This window comes from Hippocampus guttulatus, chromosome 4, assembly GCF_054856545.1.
Source record: "Hippocampus guttulatus isolate MCC_2025c chromosome 4, RoL_Hgut_1.0, whole genome shotgun sequence".
Classification (NCBI taxonomy): domain Eukaryota; kingdom Metazoa; phylum Chordata; class Actinopteri; order Syngnathiformes; family Syngnathidae; genus Hippocampus; species Hippocampus guttulatus.
In genome coordinates this window covers 26,547,326-26,564,361 of record NC_141264.1, presented here as the reverse complement: position 1 = coordinate 26,564,361, position 17,036 = coordinate 26,547,326, and the positions used below count along the sequence as shown (strand labels likewise).

Genomic DNA, 17,036 nt, shown 5'->3' with positions numbered 1-17,036 from the left:
ACCGATCCACGATTCCATGTTGATGAGAGCATTAAAATGGGAAAATGGGAGAAAAAGAAATCAGAGGACATTTAGAATAGATAAAAATCTGTGATTAACTACGGCAAATTCTGAGTTAACTATGCCATTATACGTTTAATTGCGATTAAATCTTTTAATCGTTTGACAGCACTCTTAGCAATACATAAATATCTTCTCAATACGTGCTGTATACTCCAATTTCAAATACATCACGTTTTGAAGTCATGCCCGCGCCTTTCCAAGTGCGCACGTTTCGATTAGGATACGTCTGTCACGTCGACGCGTCGAACTGCTCGTATTGATTTTCCTACATGTGTGTGTGTGTGTGTGTGTGTGTCGTGTAGTTGTGTGCAGTGTTGGACGCGGTTCTGTCCAAGCTGTCGAGATACGACGAAGGAACTTTATTGTCGTCCATCCTCTCCTTCACGGTCAGCGCGCGCCCGCTTTGTTATTTCTTCAAGGCCGCAAATGAAATCTTTTTCCACTCTACTCACTTGACCTTTTTTTTTTTTGTCTTCTTCTTCTTTCTCCTACCAAGGTGAAAGCAGCTACCAAATACGTGGAAGTTCCCGTAAGTCTTTTTTTTTCTTCTTTTTCAATTCATCATCTTTCTTCTGTGTGTGTGTGTGTGTGTGTGTTAGTAGTTAATCCTTGTTTTAAAAAAGCCATAAAGAAAGTTTAGAATGCGCGAACATATTTTCCAAAAATATGAAAGCGTTTGTTGACGTCTCAGGAAAGTTAGTCGGCGAGGTGATCGGTTCCTGTTCCTGTTAGTTGGGGGGACTCCCAAACGGGTGCCGATGTGCGGAAATGATCCAATTTCTCTAGCCGGTGCTCATTGATCCCTTCGTGCCAATTGACTCGAGCGCTTCTCCTCGCCAATGAGATGGACGCTTTCCCGTCTTTGTTTTCGAGCTTCCCGGACAGAATCCAAACGCGCTTGAAAGGCCTTTGTCAAAGTTTACGGTGGGGCGGGGCCCAGCGTTTCCAACCTAACCTGCATTTTGCCATTTGCGTGCAGCATAACAGCCAAAGCGCCGCTCCACCGCGTTTGCCTCCACCACCGACGGACCGGCTCGGGCAGCACTTTGGAACAATTTGGCTTTTTTTCGGGGATGGAATGCCCGCATGCGTTTCCAACTCAAAGCGCGACAGTGGCTATGAAAGCATTGGACGATGCTCTCGACACGACATCTACGCTAATCCGTTTGTTCGCGCCCGGCCGACCGACGAGCGCGCGATCGAGCGTCCGACGCGATGCGAAGGAGCCGTCGGAGCCTTCCTTAATCCCCCAGCCGCCCCCCCCCCCCGTCCTCCATTTTGTTCTCGGGTTCCCGCGCGGATTTCCTGCCAAATTATAATGTAAGGCGCACCTCGGCCTCCGGCGCCGGCCCGCCCCTTTTGTGCGCCGGCAACCCGAGGCGGCGGCTCGGCTTCCTCGGGAAAGGAGCCGTCCGACGCTCGCAGGTGCGCGGGCGGCAAAGCGCGCTTCAAAGGGAACTCGCCCGCCCGCCGCCTTGAAAAGACTGTCGGCCCACCTTTTGTCGTCCCCCCCCCCCGTGCTTCTGCTTCTCCGAGAACACCGCAAGATTTTTGCGGATTTAACGTCTCGGGTTACACGCGCGCACTCGGCTGCGTGTTATCGTGCGATGGCGTCTGCTTTCCCCCCCCCCCCCCCCCCCCCCCAAAGTGTGCACGTTGCGGGCGTCGCGTTTCTTGGACTCAATGTCGACGTCTGAACAATGTTTGAAAGATGCCAAATCAGCGCCCAAAGTTTTTGGACGTGTTGTTTGCGTCTGACGTCAAAGGTGAGCGAGGGACACTTTTGACAAGTCGCCCGCATTTCTTTGCGTTCGCCAGCGTCGGCCCGACGGCCATCTTTGCTCCTCCGCCTCCGCCTCGCCTGCCGTCCGGGTGACGCTCGCGACTTCTTTTTTCTTCTTCGGGCTCGGACGCCGCCGCGACAGATGCCCCTGCGGTCCCGTGACCCCACTTTAACCTCTTTTTCCCGCCCGCTGGTCCGTCCGAATTACAAACGCCCGAATGAGTGCTCGCTGCGCGTCGCTCCCTGTTAGAGGAGGCCGCATTTTTTTTTTTGGGTTTTTTTTTTTTTCTGTGCCACGGAGCCAGAAAAAAACAACGTGACTTTGCTGTCGGTGTGCTAGATGGAGTTGGGGGGTGGGAGGGGGGGGGGGGGCTTAAATCCTTCAATCTGCCTTTTGACTCGACCGCGTCAAGCTAAACGCTTCGCGTGCTTCTCTTGCGGCGTCTTCCTCGTTTAGGGGCTGATGTGTCGCGCGGCGGTGATATACCGATGACGCTACCCCCCCCCCCCCCATCCCCGCCCTCCCACCCTCCCCCGAGCGCCCTCCCCCCCCCTCCCCTCACCCTCCTCACCTCATCCGACACCCCCCGAGGGCAACGCAGACTGTGAAAGATGTCAAAGCGATTACAAAAAGCATTAGACTTGTAATCTCCCCTGACAACAAGAGTGTGAATGAGGACATCACCAGAATGTGTGTGTGTGTGTGTGTGTGTGTGTGTGTGTGTGTGTGTGTGTGTGTGTGTGTCAGAATGCAGCACACACGCACGCAAAAGCATCAAGTCCTTTTTTTCTGTCTTCATGATTTGTAAATGAGACTCACTCACTCGATTAGGTACGAAAAAGAGAAGAAAAAAAAAAAGAAAAAAAGCTTTTGTGGACGCACGTCAGATTTTGGGTGGACACGTCAATCATTCCGCCATTTTGGTTTGACGCGTAAATGTCCAGCATCAATAAATAAGCTGATTTCAGAGCTTTTACAAGCTCCCGCGGGAGATTGTTTTTTTTTTTTTTTTTTCATGTTCCCTTGTCATTCACATGATTAGAGACAAAAAAAAAAATGAAATCCCCCCCCCCCCCCCCGCCCCCCCATGGCCCTCAAAACATGGCGGAAGACGAATCTTTGCAACGAGCAATCGCTTTCGCCGCTTTCCAGAAATCCGGCTCGGACGTGGCCGCCGCCTACGTGGGCTTCGTGCGGCAGAATCAGGACATCCTGCGCGAGCGCCTCCACGACGAAGTCTGCATCCACAAAATCTTTGACGTGAGTCGCCTCCTCCTCCTTTTTTTTCCTTCTCCTTGGCGCCCGCCTTCATTCTCCCGCGACTCGCCCGTTTGCCGCTTTTACCGGTTGTTCGCCTTCCTCCTCGCCGCCCCCCCCCCCCACTTTTTACGACCTCGACTCGCTTTTTCGAATCTAGCTTTGACTTCCTTCTTCTCGTTCTTTTCTTCTTGAATTGCGAAGGAAAAGAAAAAAAAAACGGGCCTGATACGGCCCCCCCCCCTTCAAGGCACTCATCGGGGATGGCGCGCCGGTCGATAGGCCGGACGCGAGGCCCGGCACCCGGCGGTGGAGCGCCGCTGCTCCTTGTGGGGGGGGGGGGTCTAATGAGCCCCGCCGGCGTGCGGTCACGCTCAGAGGCGGGCGGCGGGCCTCCCCCCCCGTCTTTGCTCAGCCTCCCGCCGTCCGTCATATTTACACGGAGACGGCGGCCATTTTATGCAATGACGATAATGAAGCGCTTCATCGCCGCCGCCGCCGAGCGAGCGTGCGTGCGGGAAGCTGGCAGGGGCTTCATTAGAGGAAGGCGCTGCCACGCCGACCCGCCAGCCGCCACCCGGATGGGGACTCCAAAGTGGGCCCTCCTGACTCCTTCCTTGCTTCCTTCTCCTTCCTTCGACTTCCGCTTTAGCGCCGCCTAAATTGTTCTTGCGCCGCGCCGCCGCTTGAGCTCCGCCGTCCTCCCGGCTTTGCTCTGCGCTTCCACGGCACCGCCTTCGTTACTCGACTTTCCTTCCTTCCTTCCTTCCGCGCGCCTTCTCTTTCCTCCCGGTTTGCCTTTGTATTCGACTTGCACGTGACGCGACTCTCGACCGGCGCTTCGCTTTTGCCGGACTTTGGCCTGACCGGCTCGTTTCCTTTTTCCTTCCGCTCGGTCTCCCGGTCGCTTGCCCGCACTTGCGCTTCCTCTTTTCCTTCCTCTCTTCCGCTTTGCTCCCATTGTCCGTCCTCGTTGCTTCCGCTCGACTTCCTCATTTGTCAATTTTTGACCGCGGCTTTCTTTTTTTTTTTCCCGCTTGCACTTGACCTTTGCTCCGCCCCCTTCTTTTGCTCCTGCCTGACGCCTGCTTTATTTCCCGTTTACTCCCCCCGCCCCCCCCCTTTGTTTTATTTCCACCTCGTTATGATTTGAGATTAAAAAAATAAAAAGAGGTGAGGGGGGGGGTGTGGGGGTGGGGGACATCAATTGCAGATGACAGCTTTTATGACCACGCCGGACGACGATCTGCTCGCCGGAGCGGACGTGGCGCGACGGAAAGCGAGCGGCGTCCCATCTTTGACGAGACGTCCGCACGTATCTCGTCCGTCTCATCCTCCTCCTCGTCTGCCGCGCGGGCGCCTCGTTAACGGCGCGCAAATGGAGTACGAAGGAGCTCCTTAATTGAGCAAATTAGAGGACGACGGCGAAAGCAGATGGTGGCGAGGCGGGAGTGAGTGGCTGATGATTACAAGAGGGAAGTGGGGGGGGGGGACGTGTTGCTGTCAGAAATCAAATTGGGGGGGAGGGGGGGAGAAAAGAGAAGGGGCGCCCCCCTGCTGGTGTCAATGTAATGATCGCATTTCAACACATTGACACATGCTGGCATTTTGACACGGCAACACAAATTTGACTCGCGGGCCTTTATTGGAAGGCGTCGCGCTTTCCTTCCATGCTGTCAACCGCTTTCTCCTCGGTGGGGGTGGGGGGGGGTCACCACAGCCCATCCCGGCCTTCTTTGAGTGGGGGGCGGGGGGTTACACCCCTACACCCCAAACGAGTTGCGAGCCCGTCACGAGGCACACGTGTAGTCCAACGACCGTTGGCGCTCATGCTCGCCCCCCGGGGGCCATTTTTGAGAGTGTTCCGTTCAACCGCCATGATTTGGGAGCGCGGGAGGAAACCGGAGCACCCGGAGAAAAGCCACGCAGGGCACGGGGGAGAAGATACAAAAACCCCAGTTGTCCGGTCTTTGGTCCTGTTGGTTTGTTCGCATTCCACGGCGACTAAAAGTTGGTCGGGCTTTGGCTTTTTTTTTTTTTTTTGTGCGCGTGCGCGTGTCATAAACCTTTGAAGTTGGGAGTCAAGGACTCGAAAGTAGTCCATTGATCTCTCCGGCGACGGCAAAGGAAACATCCGTTCATCTCATCGTCGTCGCGGTTCCCGTCGCCATGACGATGAAAAGCAAAGGGTCAGTTTGTTAATTCGGCGGGTGCAAAGTGAAGTTGAAAGACTTTGCGGTTTCGGAGTTTGTTCTGTTTGACTGGCGTTAATCGCTTGATGAGTTTATTCAAATCATTAAACATTCAGCTGGAGTCAGAGGTGACCCCCCCCCCCCCCCCCCACTCACAATAGACGGAATCAAGTATTGGTGACCCCCCCCCCCCCCTTCTCCAATGTTTGGGCTTTTGTGCGACGCGTTAAATAACACTCTGGGCTGTTTTTCTTCCGCCGCAGTGGAAACTAATTAAAAGTGCGGGTGGCTTCAAGCACGTCGTCTTCTTTGGGGTCGGCGGCGGGTCACGGCAATCTCCCGCGCGTGCTGAATGGCGAGCTCAATGCGGCGCGCTCTTCAGGCGAGGGAGCGGCGCGCTTGCTTTACGGGCGTGAGGGAGAAGGAAAGCCCGACGGGCGATCGTGACGCCTGCCGATCTTTTGGTTCCCGTCCGGTGACGGTTCTCCGCTACCTCGGTCAAGGCTAAGAGGAACAGCCTCCGTCCCTCATAGTGTCGACGGTGGTCTTTATCCATCTGCCCGGGTTCCTTCCTCAGCTCGGAGTCCTTCTTTGTTCCGGAAGAGCCTGCGGAACCGGGGACGTGCGGTCAGGGGAGGCGGGTGAGGCGGAGCCTCACCTCTGAATGCGCATTGCATTGCGCAATCATCACAAACTGGGTTGATACATGCAACTGGCTCGCGCTGCTCGCCATACATCTGCATGTCGCAAATATAATGTTCAGCCAATTGAAGAAGCGACCCTTTTTTTGCTTTATATCTTTGTAAATGTGACACTAAAGGAGTCACAGCCTCACCAACCACGAACCTCACCGCACGCCACTGTGCGGAACTCATTCCCCGCTCTAATCGAAAGACCACCGCGTGCCTCGGTGAAGGTTGGTCAAAGGTCCGCCTTTTGGTCTGGAACAACCTCGCTCGGACCCCTTTCTTCGGTTCTTTCCTCAACTCGGGGTTCCGCTTGAAAGCCCACCGCAAGACTCGATCCAGGCCCTGTCCCGTCTCCACCTTCCGTCGTTTCCTTCAAACGGTCCTCGTGGCTCAATTTCTTCCTCGTTGTCGAACGGTTGCCGCGCCTTGTTTGAAGGTTTCCACTTTGGCCAGAAGTGATCTTGCCCGGCCGGCCCTTCATCGGGGGTGCTTCCATGCTCATTTCAAAGTTCTACCCTTCGATCCTCTTCGGTCTTTCCGAGACTCGGAAAGATTTCCGTGCCTCTGAGAAGGTTCCTCTGCGCACTTGGCGTTTAACCCCAATTGCAACGAAGCCGGGACGTTGCGTTCAACGTCAACCAAAACGGAATACGGGGATTTGCAAAGCGGGTTCCAGCTGTAATTAATTGGAGACGAGAGATTTTGACTTCCGGTGGTCCGTCATGTTTGTTTGTTTGTGCGCAGCAATGGTACGGCGTGTCCATGAAGGCGGTGTGCGTGTGGTTGGCGGATCGGTTGGACCTCCAGCTGAACCCGTACCAGCTCAAGACGCTCATCAAGATGGTCAAGGTAACGAAGACGCCCGAGATCGGAGCCCAGTTCTTGTCAGTGAGCCGGCAGCCTTTCTCTTTTATTGTACATACTTTGGTTCCTGACCGAGTTAGCGTATTTGCTAAAGAGCACAACGAGGTTGCGATTCAAATCGCCCGCGACGTGGCAAACCGTTCTCCTATGCCGTCGGCAGAAGAGCTACCGAGACTTCCGCCTTCAGGGCGTCCCGGACGGGACGCTCAACAACAAAAGCTACGACACCGTCTACAACCGCCTGACGGTGGAGGAGGCCACGCTGGCCGTCAAGACGGGAGGCGGCCTGGACGGGGTCAGCATGCAGGACAGCGACCGGGATGACGAATGAACGCCAACGACGGTCACGTCGCAGTCAAAACTGCAAGTGTCAAATTAGTGAAGGAAACAAGCGGGCGGAAGGTAAGCTAGCGTAGCATCCTTGTTGTTTTAGTGCGGCTAATGCTAGCGAGTCACATGCGGTTTGTTCCGATGCGAGGTTTTTGGGATACGAAAATAGATGGAATTCTTTTCTAACTTTGGGGACCATAAGTGTCAGGGACAGCCTTCAACAACCGCCGGACCTCATTTGACGGACTTTGAATGGTGGCGGGTGTGTGTCGTGGTCCCCCTTCGACTTCCACTAGAGCATTGACTCCATCGTCCGCCAAGTGTTTGAGCTGCTTTGAACTGTCGCGAACCAAAACAGCAGCGACATTCTCAGATGACTTGGGGGGGGGATAAAAAAACCCTACGGGAACGGATGAACACCTTCCTCAAATAGACTCCTCCCATTTTCCAACCCATAAGAATGGTTCGATCCTGCCTTCTCCCTTTTCCTTCGCCAATACACGTGTAATTATATATGTTTGTGGAATGATAAGCAAAAAACAAACAACCCCCCCCCCCCCCCGAACTTGTCTCAGATGAATCAACTTGAGAAAATTAGGCCACTGCCCTGAAATAAATGCCACACCCCTTTTTCCTCACTCGGAATGTTAATTGGAGTCCGTAGCTTTGTCGACGGATATCGGAGTCGGTGCCGGTGTCCGCTTTTGTCGCCAAAGCAAAACCGCAGCACCTTCTGGCTCTCCGTTGAATTGTAGGCCCCTCAACAGGCCGACTTTTGCGAGGCGCCCCCTTGTGGACGGTGGCGTGAGCGACAAGAGAACATTTCGGATATCGCTTCAGCGTTTGGAATGACACGATGCGCTCTTGTGGCGTTTGTGCTTCGATATGATTCATATTGAATGACCGATGTCAAGCGGGTGCGGAGAGAGAGACTGCCAATCACGTGACAGGAAGTCAAACGTGTCTTATGAAAATGCATCATCACGCGTTTTGTGGATTTTAGTTTTTTTTTTTTTTTTGGAGGGGGTAGTTCTCGAAGTTGTGTTTGTGCCACAAAGAAAGAAAATGTATGGATGGCCTATTTGCCCCGATTAGGATGCTGATACTGTATATTCTGTTTGTTAGTGTGTTGACGAGCTGTGCCCTAAAAATCTTTGGAAAGCCGTTGCGCGCGCTCTTTTTGTCACGTGAGGTCGGATGGAGGAAAGGAGTGGCTTGCAGGTGACGTTTTTGTGCCCCTAAATAAGGCTAAATAAGAGTTATATTTAAAAAAAAAAAAACAATGTCCTCTATTCGGGTTGTTGTCTAAAAAATGCAGTCCAAATGTGCAAATAAAAAAAGAGACAGAATAATCGTGAAAATCCTCACAGTGTAAAATGTCTCAATTTTCAAATAAGTTCAATCAAAAGATTCTCAAACATCCCCTTTAATCGTTGCGTTGTATTCGTTATTCGTCCGACGTGTGTCCTGTGACGTGTTGAGCGAATATCTACCCGCGTAGTGTGCGTGCGTGTTTATGAGCATCCTTCAAGGGGAAATGATTCAACTGCTACTGTGACACACACAAAAAAAATCGTTTGCCACGGAAAATGGCCCTAAAAGCCGTTTCGTTTGACAACAAAACGACTTGCGAGGTGTTGCTTAAAGGCCAAAAATGAAAATGAAACGAGTGCGAAATAGTTTCGAGAAACGAACGACTGCTTTTTCGTTTCTTAAAATCGGATTTGGCTGTTCAAATGTCAGTTTGGTGTTCCCGTGGCTTTCATTTCAAAGCCTCTTTTTCCTTTTGGGGCGAGCACAACAATCATTGCGACACACATAAGGGGTGGGGGGGGGGGGGGGGGGGATTGGCCCCGCGCGCGCAGACACACACGTCAGATTTTCAAAATGGCTCGTTAAACTCTTGTCAATACAGAAGTGGGTGGGAAATGATTTGAGATCCAAGCACGTCTCGGGACACGTTGAGATGCAACTTGATATAAATTGTGCGTCTAAACCAAAAAACAAAAAACAACAACAAAAAAAACAGACATGAACGCGTTTGGCTTGCGAAAGAGCCGTTGACGGAGGCTACGTACGTGAGTCACGTGCTCGCGTGGACGCTCACCGGTCCGAGCGTGTCCCGAATTGGGGGGGGGGGCGGGGGGTGACGTCAGCGGAGGCACATGGGGGTCTGGAGAGCAGCAAAGTCCTTCACTCGAGTGCGCGTCCTGGCTCGCGACGCGCCTCCTCCTGCTCTCGGTCTCGGTCTTGATCCTCCTCCCGCTCCCGCTCCTCCTCCTCGCGCTTTTGGTCAATGGCAGCAAGGAGAACCGCGGCGGCTGCTTCGGGTTCCGCCGGTGGCGCGCGCTAACGATCGGAGAGAGCGCGGGGTCCCGGCTCCCCGCACGCCGCCATCGAGCGCCAATAAGCGGGGCGCGGGCAGGGGAAGGAAAGGGAGGGAGGGAGACGAAGAAGAAGGGGGGGGGGGTGAGGGGGCTCGAACCCCAGGCGGCCGGCCGGCAGGAAGGTCGGCCGGGGATGGCGAGCCGCCCCCCGGCGAGCCGCTGAGTGACGACGCTCGGCTCCCCCTCGGCGCCTCATGGACCCGCGCCGCGGCGGGCAGGTTGCGGCGCCCCCGGCCGCCGGGGGCCAGCGGGCCACGGCGGCGGCCTCCTCTTCCTCCTCCGCGTCGTCGTCGTCGCACGCCAAATCCTTGGCCTTCTCCATCGAACGGATCATGGCCCGGACGCCCGAACCCAAGGCCGTCCCGCTGCCAGGCTGGCTCCGCCCGGCGCCGGCGGCGCTACCCGACTCGCGCCCGTCTTCGCTGCACTGCATGATCCCGCTGGTTCCGTTCGGCTACGCGGAGCAGCACCGGCTGGCCCTCCACCAGGACGCGGCGGCGGAGCCGCCCGGCTTCGGACTCCACGAGCCCGTCCGCACCCAGCCGGACGGCGGCCACTACAAACTGTTCCGGCCCCGCGTGGTGACCCAATCGGCCTTCCCGTCGCGAGGTACCGTGTGCTACCTCAACTGCGGCGGCGCCGGGGCCGGGGCCGGGGACGCCGGGTCCGCGGGGCTCCTCAACCTGCACCCGATGGCCTCCTACCTGCTGGCCGGCAGGCACAAGCCGGGCCCGCTGCCCTACCAAGCCGCGCAGAACCACCTGCAGAACCTCATCAAGGAGCGCGACTTCGGAGAGAAGATTCTGAAGAACTCGTCGTCGTCCGCCGCCGCCGCCGCCGCCGCGGCGAGGCTCGCGGGAGGAAAACCCAAAGTGTTCACCTGTGAAGTCTGCGGAAAAGTACGTCCGCGTCTCAGCATTTGGCCTCGCTCGAGCACGATTCAAATCGAGCGCAAAGGTTCGGAAAAGATTTGCGACGCCGATTTGCGATGGAATTGGAAAAACAAAGAAAGGTTGTGCGACTCGAAAGCAATTTCGCGTCCGTCCTCCGAGCCGAGCCGCCGATCAAACTGACGAGGGTCGCGGGCGTGTTAAGAAAAAAAATAATAAATCCGCTGAATCATCTTTCCATTTCGAGGTGAAGAAATACAAATTTCGTCGCCGGAATGTCTCAAGCCCAACACACCGGAAGTTTTCTTAATTTGAACGAAAAGGCCTCATTGAGTGTCTGTTTGAATTTTTTTTTTTTTGTACTTTCCAATTGACCGAAAAAGCTTCAACGTTTGTGAGGGGGCAGTGAAGCTGTTTTCGAAAGTGGCTCGTGTAAATTCACTTTGATTTTATTTCCGTTGTTTTCTTTCTGACGCAGATATGTCGAAAGTGCTCTTCGGAACATTACGTGCTTCGTGGCTTTATGAAAAATGACGTTTGAACGCTTCGACCTGTTTGTTTTTTGTTTTAATCTGCTTGACATGTATGAAATATGGCGCCCGTTTAAACAGGTCCAAAACCGCGTTTTTCAAAAAGACACGTTGACTATTCGATTAAAAAAAAAAAGACATGCTGAAATATTGGTGACTTTTTTTTTCAAGCGCGCCGTAAAACAATGTAAATATGTTTCCAATTATATTGCGAGTAAGTCTTTGAAATAGATTCACGCGCGTTGGAAATGAGGTGTTATCATGTCCAAATTATTATTATTATTATATTAATATTTATGGGATGCTTCAGTCAGTAATCTGACATTAGACATTTTTCGAATCGTGCATGTTGTTAAGCTATTTGATCGCGTCCAACCTGATTTTGAACGCGTCCGTGTCGTCTCAAAATGAATTTTTTAAAATGACGTTAAACATTTTCCATCATCTTTCGATGGGTTAACAACAGCAACAAAAAAACGTGACATTGTTTTATTTTATATTTGTTTGGAATACGTTGAAATATGTTCGCGAGCTTGCGACATCATCGCGGTGAGGAACGCGCTCCGAAGAACAGCTTGAATGCAAAAAAAAAAAAAAAAACCCAAACAAACCAAAAACGTGCTTGTCGACTATCCTTAGAATTCTTGTCATACTTTATAGTCCTTTTTAAAAAAGACGTCGGGTGCGCGCGCGTGTGTTTCAGGTGTTCAACGCGCACTACAACTTGACTCGCCACATGCCGGTGCACACCGGCGCCCGCCCGTTCGTCTGCAAAGTCTGCGGGAAAGGCTTCCGACAGGCCAGCACCCTCTGCAGACACAAGATCATACACACTCAGGTAAGACACGCACGCGCACACGCATGGACGTCAACTCAAATGGAGAGGGTATGACGTCTCCAGCTGATTCCTTTTTTTTTTTTTAGAGTCGTAAGGTGCGGATGAGGTTGGGTGCTACCTTCCGTCTTGTATTCCATTTTACAGGTTCATTTATTGTGGTCTGCAACAACACAAAATACAGAACACTCCAAATAATTCACATTGCCACGTTTCGTGCTCGTTGGAATAGTTAGCATGCTAGCCGAAAGCGCTTCCTAGCGTTGATTAACGTGACGTCACTCACGAGCAGACGCTAATGCGTACAGTAATCACTTGACACGAACATGATGATTAAACTCTGCCTCTGGCGTTTATACGCAACGACAAACGTGTGTGTGTGTGTGGGGGGGGCGATCTGTAATTATGGAGCTTCGCGACACGAGCGAACTATTTCGGTGGCGAGAAGAAAGAAAAGTCCAAATTGCGTCACACTCGCGTTCGGCGCTCCAAGCTGGACTCGAGGTGCGTTCAATGCCCGCTCATAGTGTAGGACACCCTAAAGACGAGGCGGGAAACCCCCAACGAACGTAACATCGGCAACAACTGCTCATAGTAAAACGATGCGGGGTTTTGAACATCCACACTTCTCATATGATTGACTGTACGCAAGTTAAGATACGGGCAGGCATATATATTGTTAGAATACTCGTGATGTTGGATTTGCATTGCGTCCGTTTTCTGGTAGGACAAAAAAAAAGTTCATTTATGAATGATCCATATCCTAAGCATTTTTTTTTCAGGCATAAGCTTTCTTAAAAGGACAACGCACGATAGATAGCGTGTCTCATCCAATGTTCTTTTTCTTCACGACCGAACGACTCCTTCCTAGCAGGACTTTGGGTACAGAGCACGTTAGCGCGCCTTCATCGTCAGACAATTTCACCGACACACGCCGTTCAAATCGTCAAGTCCTAATCTTGTTTCATTTTCTTTCGAAAGTTGCTCTTTTTTGCCATGTACCTTCTATTCACTTCAACCGACACCAGAACTGAAGGGATTTTCAGGCATGCATTTATTCAAACGATAGACTACTTCATAACACCAGTGATGATGATGATGATGATGATGATGAAGATGTTAATGCGCGTAGCTGCAGTGATGAGCGTTTCGTGGTTTGAAATGCTTTTACGTGTCGGGAAAAACCTGCCCAAAATGTTGTCGTGGCGTGCCGGTTTATGCTGCACATCTTTTTTTTTTTTTTACTCTATTGATTTATGCGTGCAGGAAAAGCCTCACAAGTGCAGCCAGTGCGGCAAAGCCTTCAACCGCAGCTCCACGCTCAACACGCACACGCGGATCCACGCCGGCTACAAGCCTTTCGTTTGCGAGTTCTGCGGCAAAGGCTTCCACCAGAAAGGTACGCCCGCACGCATGCACGTGCGGCGAGCGGCGGATCGTCAGATATTATGTCCCTTGCAACGTTGCCAAATGTTGCAGACGCATGAAAGAGGAATGAAGAATATTCCTTCTTTTCATTCGGGACTTGAACGGGTGGATTCCTAAAAGCTGTATTTGCACATCATATTCAAGACGGTGTACATAATTGCAATGCTTTTAAACATTTGGGCATGCGTGTATTTTTAAACGTCTGTCGTTTTTAAGAAATATTGTTTGCGCATGAGCGTCAAAGGTTTAGCAAGTAAATACATTTCAAAAAGCAACAAGTCATTGCCCAGGACCGGCCCAGATTTCTTATTTAATTTTTTTAAAATAAAGTACAAAAAATGGAGGTGCTACTTGATGCAAATCTATCGAACATTGTTCAATTGCCTCCATGAGAGCAGACTGATGAAACCGAGCAACAAAATGTCGACACCATATTCTGTTTTTTTTTTGTAAATGAATATGTAGGTCAAATTGAAACAAAACGTGATGTGCTAGGGGAAAAAAAAGCAAAGGCATTTTTAAAATCGGCGACCACATACATTGATGGGCACATGAATATTTGCTGCTGAGCCGTCTTATATCGGCGTGCCCCCCCCCTACCCCCGCTTTTGCAAACATCCGCCTTTATGTTGGAAGCAACGATCTCAACATTGTTTTTGCACATGTTCTGACAAATGTTGCCGATCAAACCGGGAACTCAATCCTCCATTTATTTCGGTGCATTTTCTGCACCGCACGTTCGAAATCATGTCCTGTTTTTGAATAAAGGGACGGGAAATGAAAAGCAGTTGCTTATCTCTGAATCACCGATTCACGGGAGCGAAAAAAATAATAATTGGCAGATACATTTCTCCATTGCGAGACTAATAAAGGTTTTCTTATCTTATCTTATCTTAATAACGGTTTTCTTATCTTTTCTTATCTTATCTTAAAGTGATGAATAAAATATTCATTAGCTGTGGCCAGAGTCGAACCGGATCAATAAAAAGGATGTTTAGCGTGACGAGTGTTGTCATCTTGTGTCTCCTGACGCCACCGCAAAGAAGAACAACAAAAAAAAAAAACGCCGCCCTTCAAATGATCAATGGAAGAATGGAAAGATGACTCCCAATCGAGCGACTGTGCCTTGCTGCCAGCTGACTGACGTGTGTTGCTTTTGTGCCCCCCCCCTACCGCCCCCCCCCCCCGCCCCGCAGGCAACTACAAGAACCACAAGCTGACCCACAGCGGCGAGAAGCAGTTCAAGTGCTCCATCTGCAGCAAGGCCTTTCACCAAGTCTACAACCTCACCTTCCACATGCACACGCACAACGACAAGAAGCCCTTCACCTGCCCCACCTGCGGCAAAGGATTCTGCCGCAACTTCGACCTCAAGAAGCACGTGCGCAAGCTGCACGACCACGCCGCCGCCATCGGCGCCCAGCGGGCCGCCGCGCCGACGCCCGGCGCCACCCAGCAGTTGTGAGGCTCTCATGCGACCCCCCCCCCCCCCCCGTTGCGAACAACAGACTGTCGCTCCTCGTTTCTTTGGTTTCCGTCGTACGACCTCAATCGCGGAAAGGGGTTCCAGACCCCGCGGGAAGTCCGATTCCGCGGATACTTCGAGAAGCGTGTTGTTCTTATTTTTCGAGTCAAGTCAACTTTATTGTCAAATGCGCTTCATGCCGCAACGTACGGCACCGATGAAATTTCTTTCCTCTCAACCACAAGGAGAGAGAGGAGCCGCTGCGGGTGCCCGGAACGGTTAACATAAAACGAGAAAATAAGATAAAACACAACACATAAGACACAGACAGTCGTGCGATCGTCCAATTCGTCTGCATACGCTTTGTTGTTTGAAGTATTTCTAAATGAAAGAGGAGCCAATCAAAGTGTCCTTTCGCCGATGGGTCACAGACGTCATGCTGAAAATGTGCGCACGTCTGCCGCCAGGCTAAGTTTGAAAGCAAACGAGAAGCTGTAGAGTCCGTTGACGGGGAAAAAAAAAAAAAAGATTAGCTCGCACCTCCCGTCCCATGTAAATCCGCTTCGATTCCAAGCGGCGACTCCCGGTTCCGCATCCGCATCGGCGCTCTGCGCTGACGCTCCTTTCTTCTCATCATTCTTCTTTTTTCAGGCCTTTAAACACACTTGAAAATGATGCAAACAGATCAGGCAAATACTGAGAGAGAGCAAGAGCAACGACAAGAGAAAAAGATTGAAACAAGCGGCGCACCGACCCCTCTGTGTTTGCAGTCGGCAAAACGGGGCCTTTTTTCAAAAATAAAATAAAATAAAAATCCATCAATCCCACCCAAAAGTGTGTAGGATGAAATGAACCTGCAGGCGACGCTTTCTGTAGGCCTCAAACGCAGGATGGAAGAAGATCCAGACGTGGCCAGTGTGTTTAAGCAATTATCATGTGGCTTTCAAAGTAAAAGCAGATGTTTGCAAATGTCTTATTTCGGGGGGGAAAAAACCCAAACAAACACCATCAGTCTGATTTCAGAAATCAGAGAATGTTTTCCGTTCCTTGGAATTTGGACTAGTTTAAGCTAATCGTGTCATTGTTCCTGGTTCCTGGATCTATCAAAAGTCCCACTTCCCCATAGCAGGCTCTTCTTTCAGAAGTCAATTTCGATCCAAACACAGAATAGTCTTGCTGTAGTTCTTGGTTCTAGCTCTTTCCTCAAAATTGAAAGTTCCAGGAAATTTTGATTCCTGTTGCTTGTAGTCCCTCGGACCCCAAAAAAAAAAAAAAAAAAAACGTTTTCGGAACTTTTCCATCTTTCTTCTTCTTGTTCCTGGAACTCTCAAATGTTCCCATCAAAAAAGCCCCAATCTGACAGACCCTACCCCCAAAGTTCCAGGCCCTCTTAAACGCACCCCCCCCCCACCCCCTTTTAGCAAGGTGTTCTTTTGGCCCCAATAAATTATCGCAGATCTTCCAGGGGGACGTCCCTCTGGTGGAAATACGCAAAGAGACATGACTGACAATCGGCACTGAGTTGATGTAAAATGATCAACCCGATTACCTCGTAGGGTCATCTTTTGCCCCCTCCGCACCCCGACAAGTTCCACAGTCAACTCCCAGGCGTGCAAATGCACTCTATGACAAAATGGCGTCTCTTTCTTGGTGGACTTGGTGACGGAGAGACACTCTCGGCGTGGATGATGTCATTCATGGCTGTCTTATGACACGACCGCCCCTTGTGGACAAAAAGTCCAATGACACGAACAAACACATAGAAGACTTCCCGTTCCAAAGCGGCAGTCCCACCGCGAATTGACGGAACTTTTTAGTTCTTGGTACTTGAATCTCCTGGTGGGAGGAATCCCGCCCTCGTTTTCCTTAGCAAGTGTCGCCGCCGTTTGATTTTGTTTGAATGGTTAAATTAAATAAATGTCATTGTCGTCATTTCCCTCAATCCCATCGTTTCCCGTCTCACGCGTCATCTTTCACCTTTTTGTTTTAAATTTAGAACCATTGACGCCATTGTGGCGCTCTGCCATCTTCGTCAAATTGTACTTGAGTTCAATTATTTTTAATCAAGTTTCAAATTCAGAACTGTACATTTTGTAATAAGCCCCCCATGCATATCAAGGATTTGGCAATTGTTGGTGTGTTCGTCGTTGGGTGGTTTATCCTTGTGTGAGTTGGGTAATTCCTGACGTTTTATTTTCTGTTCCGGCAGCTTGCTGCACTCATGGTGCAGGCAGTCATAAATAAAAGATCTGAACATATTTTGATATGACGCGGCCCTTTCGAGCTGTGTGCCTGCAGAGGATGCAAAACTGGGCGGGAGAG

General features: G+C 51.3%; 2 protein-coding genes across 2 annotated transcripts in view; both read left to right on the top strand.

The window, feature by feature from the left end:
• The window catches only part of cadps2 (Ca++-dependent secretion activator 2), a 49,451-nt gene extending 40,907 nt beyond the window's left edge, over window positions 1-8,544 (top strand). Inside the window, exons 24-28 of the mRNA XM_086110114.1 lie at window positions 366-449; window positions 560-592; window positions 3,000-3,107; window positions 6,730-6,834; window positions 7,010-8,544. Coding sequence (XP_085966240.1) covers window positions 366-449; window positions 560-592; window positions 3,000-3,107; window positions 6,730-6,834; window positions 7,010-7,180 — 501 coding nt within the window. The 3' untranslated portion in view covers window positions 7,181-8,544. The remainder of the gene's footprint in view (window positions 1-365; window positions 450-559; window positions 593-2,999; window positions 3,108-6,729; window positions 6,835-7,009) is intronic.
• Window positions 8,545-9,671: 1,127 nt separating this feature from the next.
• Window positions 9,672-16,934, top strand: fezf1 (FEZ family zinc finger 1). The gene is made up of 4 exons (XM_086110118.1): window positions 9,672-10,465; window positions 11,690-11,824; window positions 13,088-13,220; window positions 14,446-16,934. Exons 1-4 carry the CDS (start codon window positions 9,761-9,763, stop codon window positions 14,712-14,714), a joined length of 1,242 nt encoding a protein of 413 aa, XP_085966244.1. The 5' UTR covers window positions 9,672-9,760; the 3' UTR covers window positions 14,715-16,934.
• The last annotated feature ends 102 nt before the right edge of the window (window positions 16,935-17,036 follow it).

Bases quoted from the DNA above. Each gene is read 5' to 3' on its own strand.
- fezf1 (XM_086110118.1), top strand. From the start codon at position 9,761: ATGGACCCGCGCCGCGGCGGGCAGGTTGCGGCGCCCCCGGCCGCCGGG. The intron at 10,466-11,689 runs GTACGTCCGCGT...CGTGTGTTTCAG, and splicing joins CCTGTGAAGTCTGCGGAAAA to GTGTTCAACGCGCACTACAA. The intron at 11,825-13,087 runs GTAAGACACGCA...TTATGCGTGCAG, and splicing joins ACAAGATCATACACACTCAG to GAAAAGCCTCACAAGTGCAG.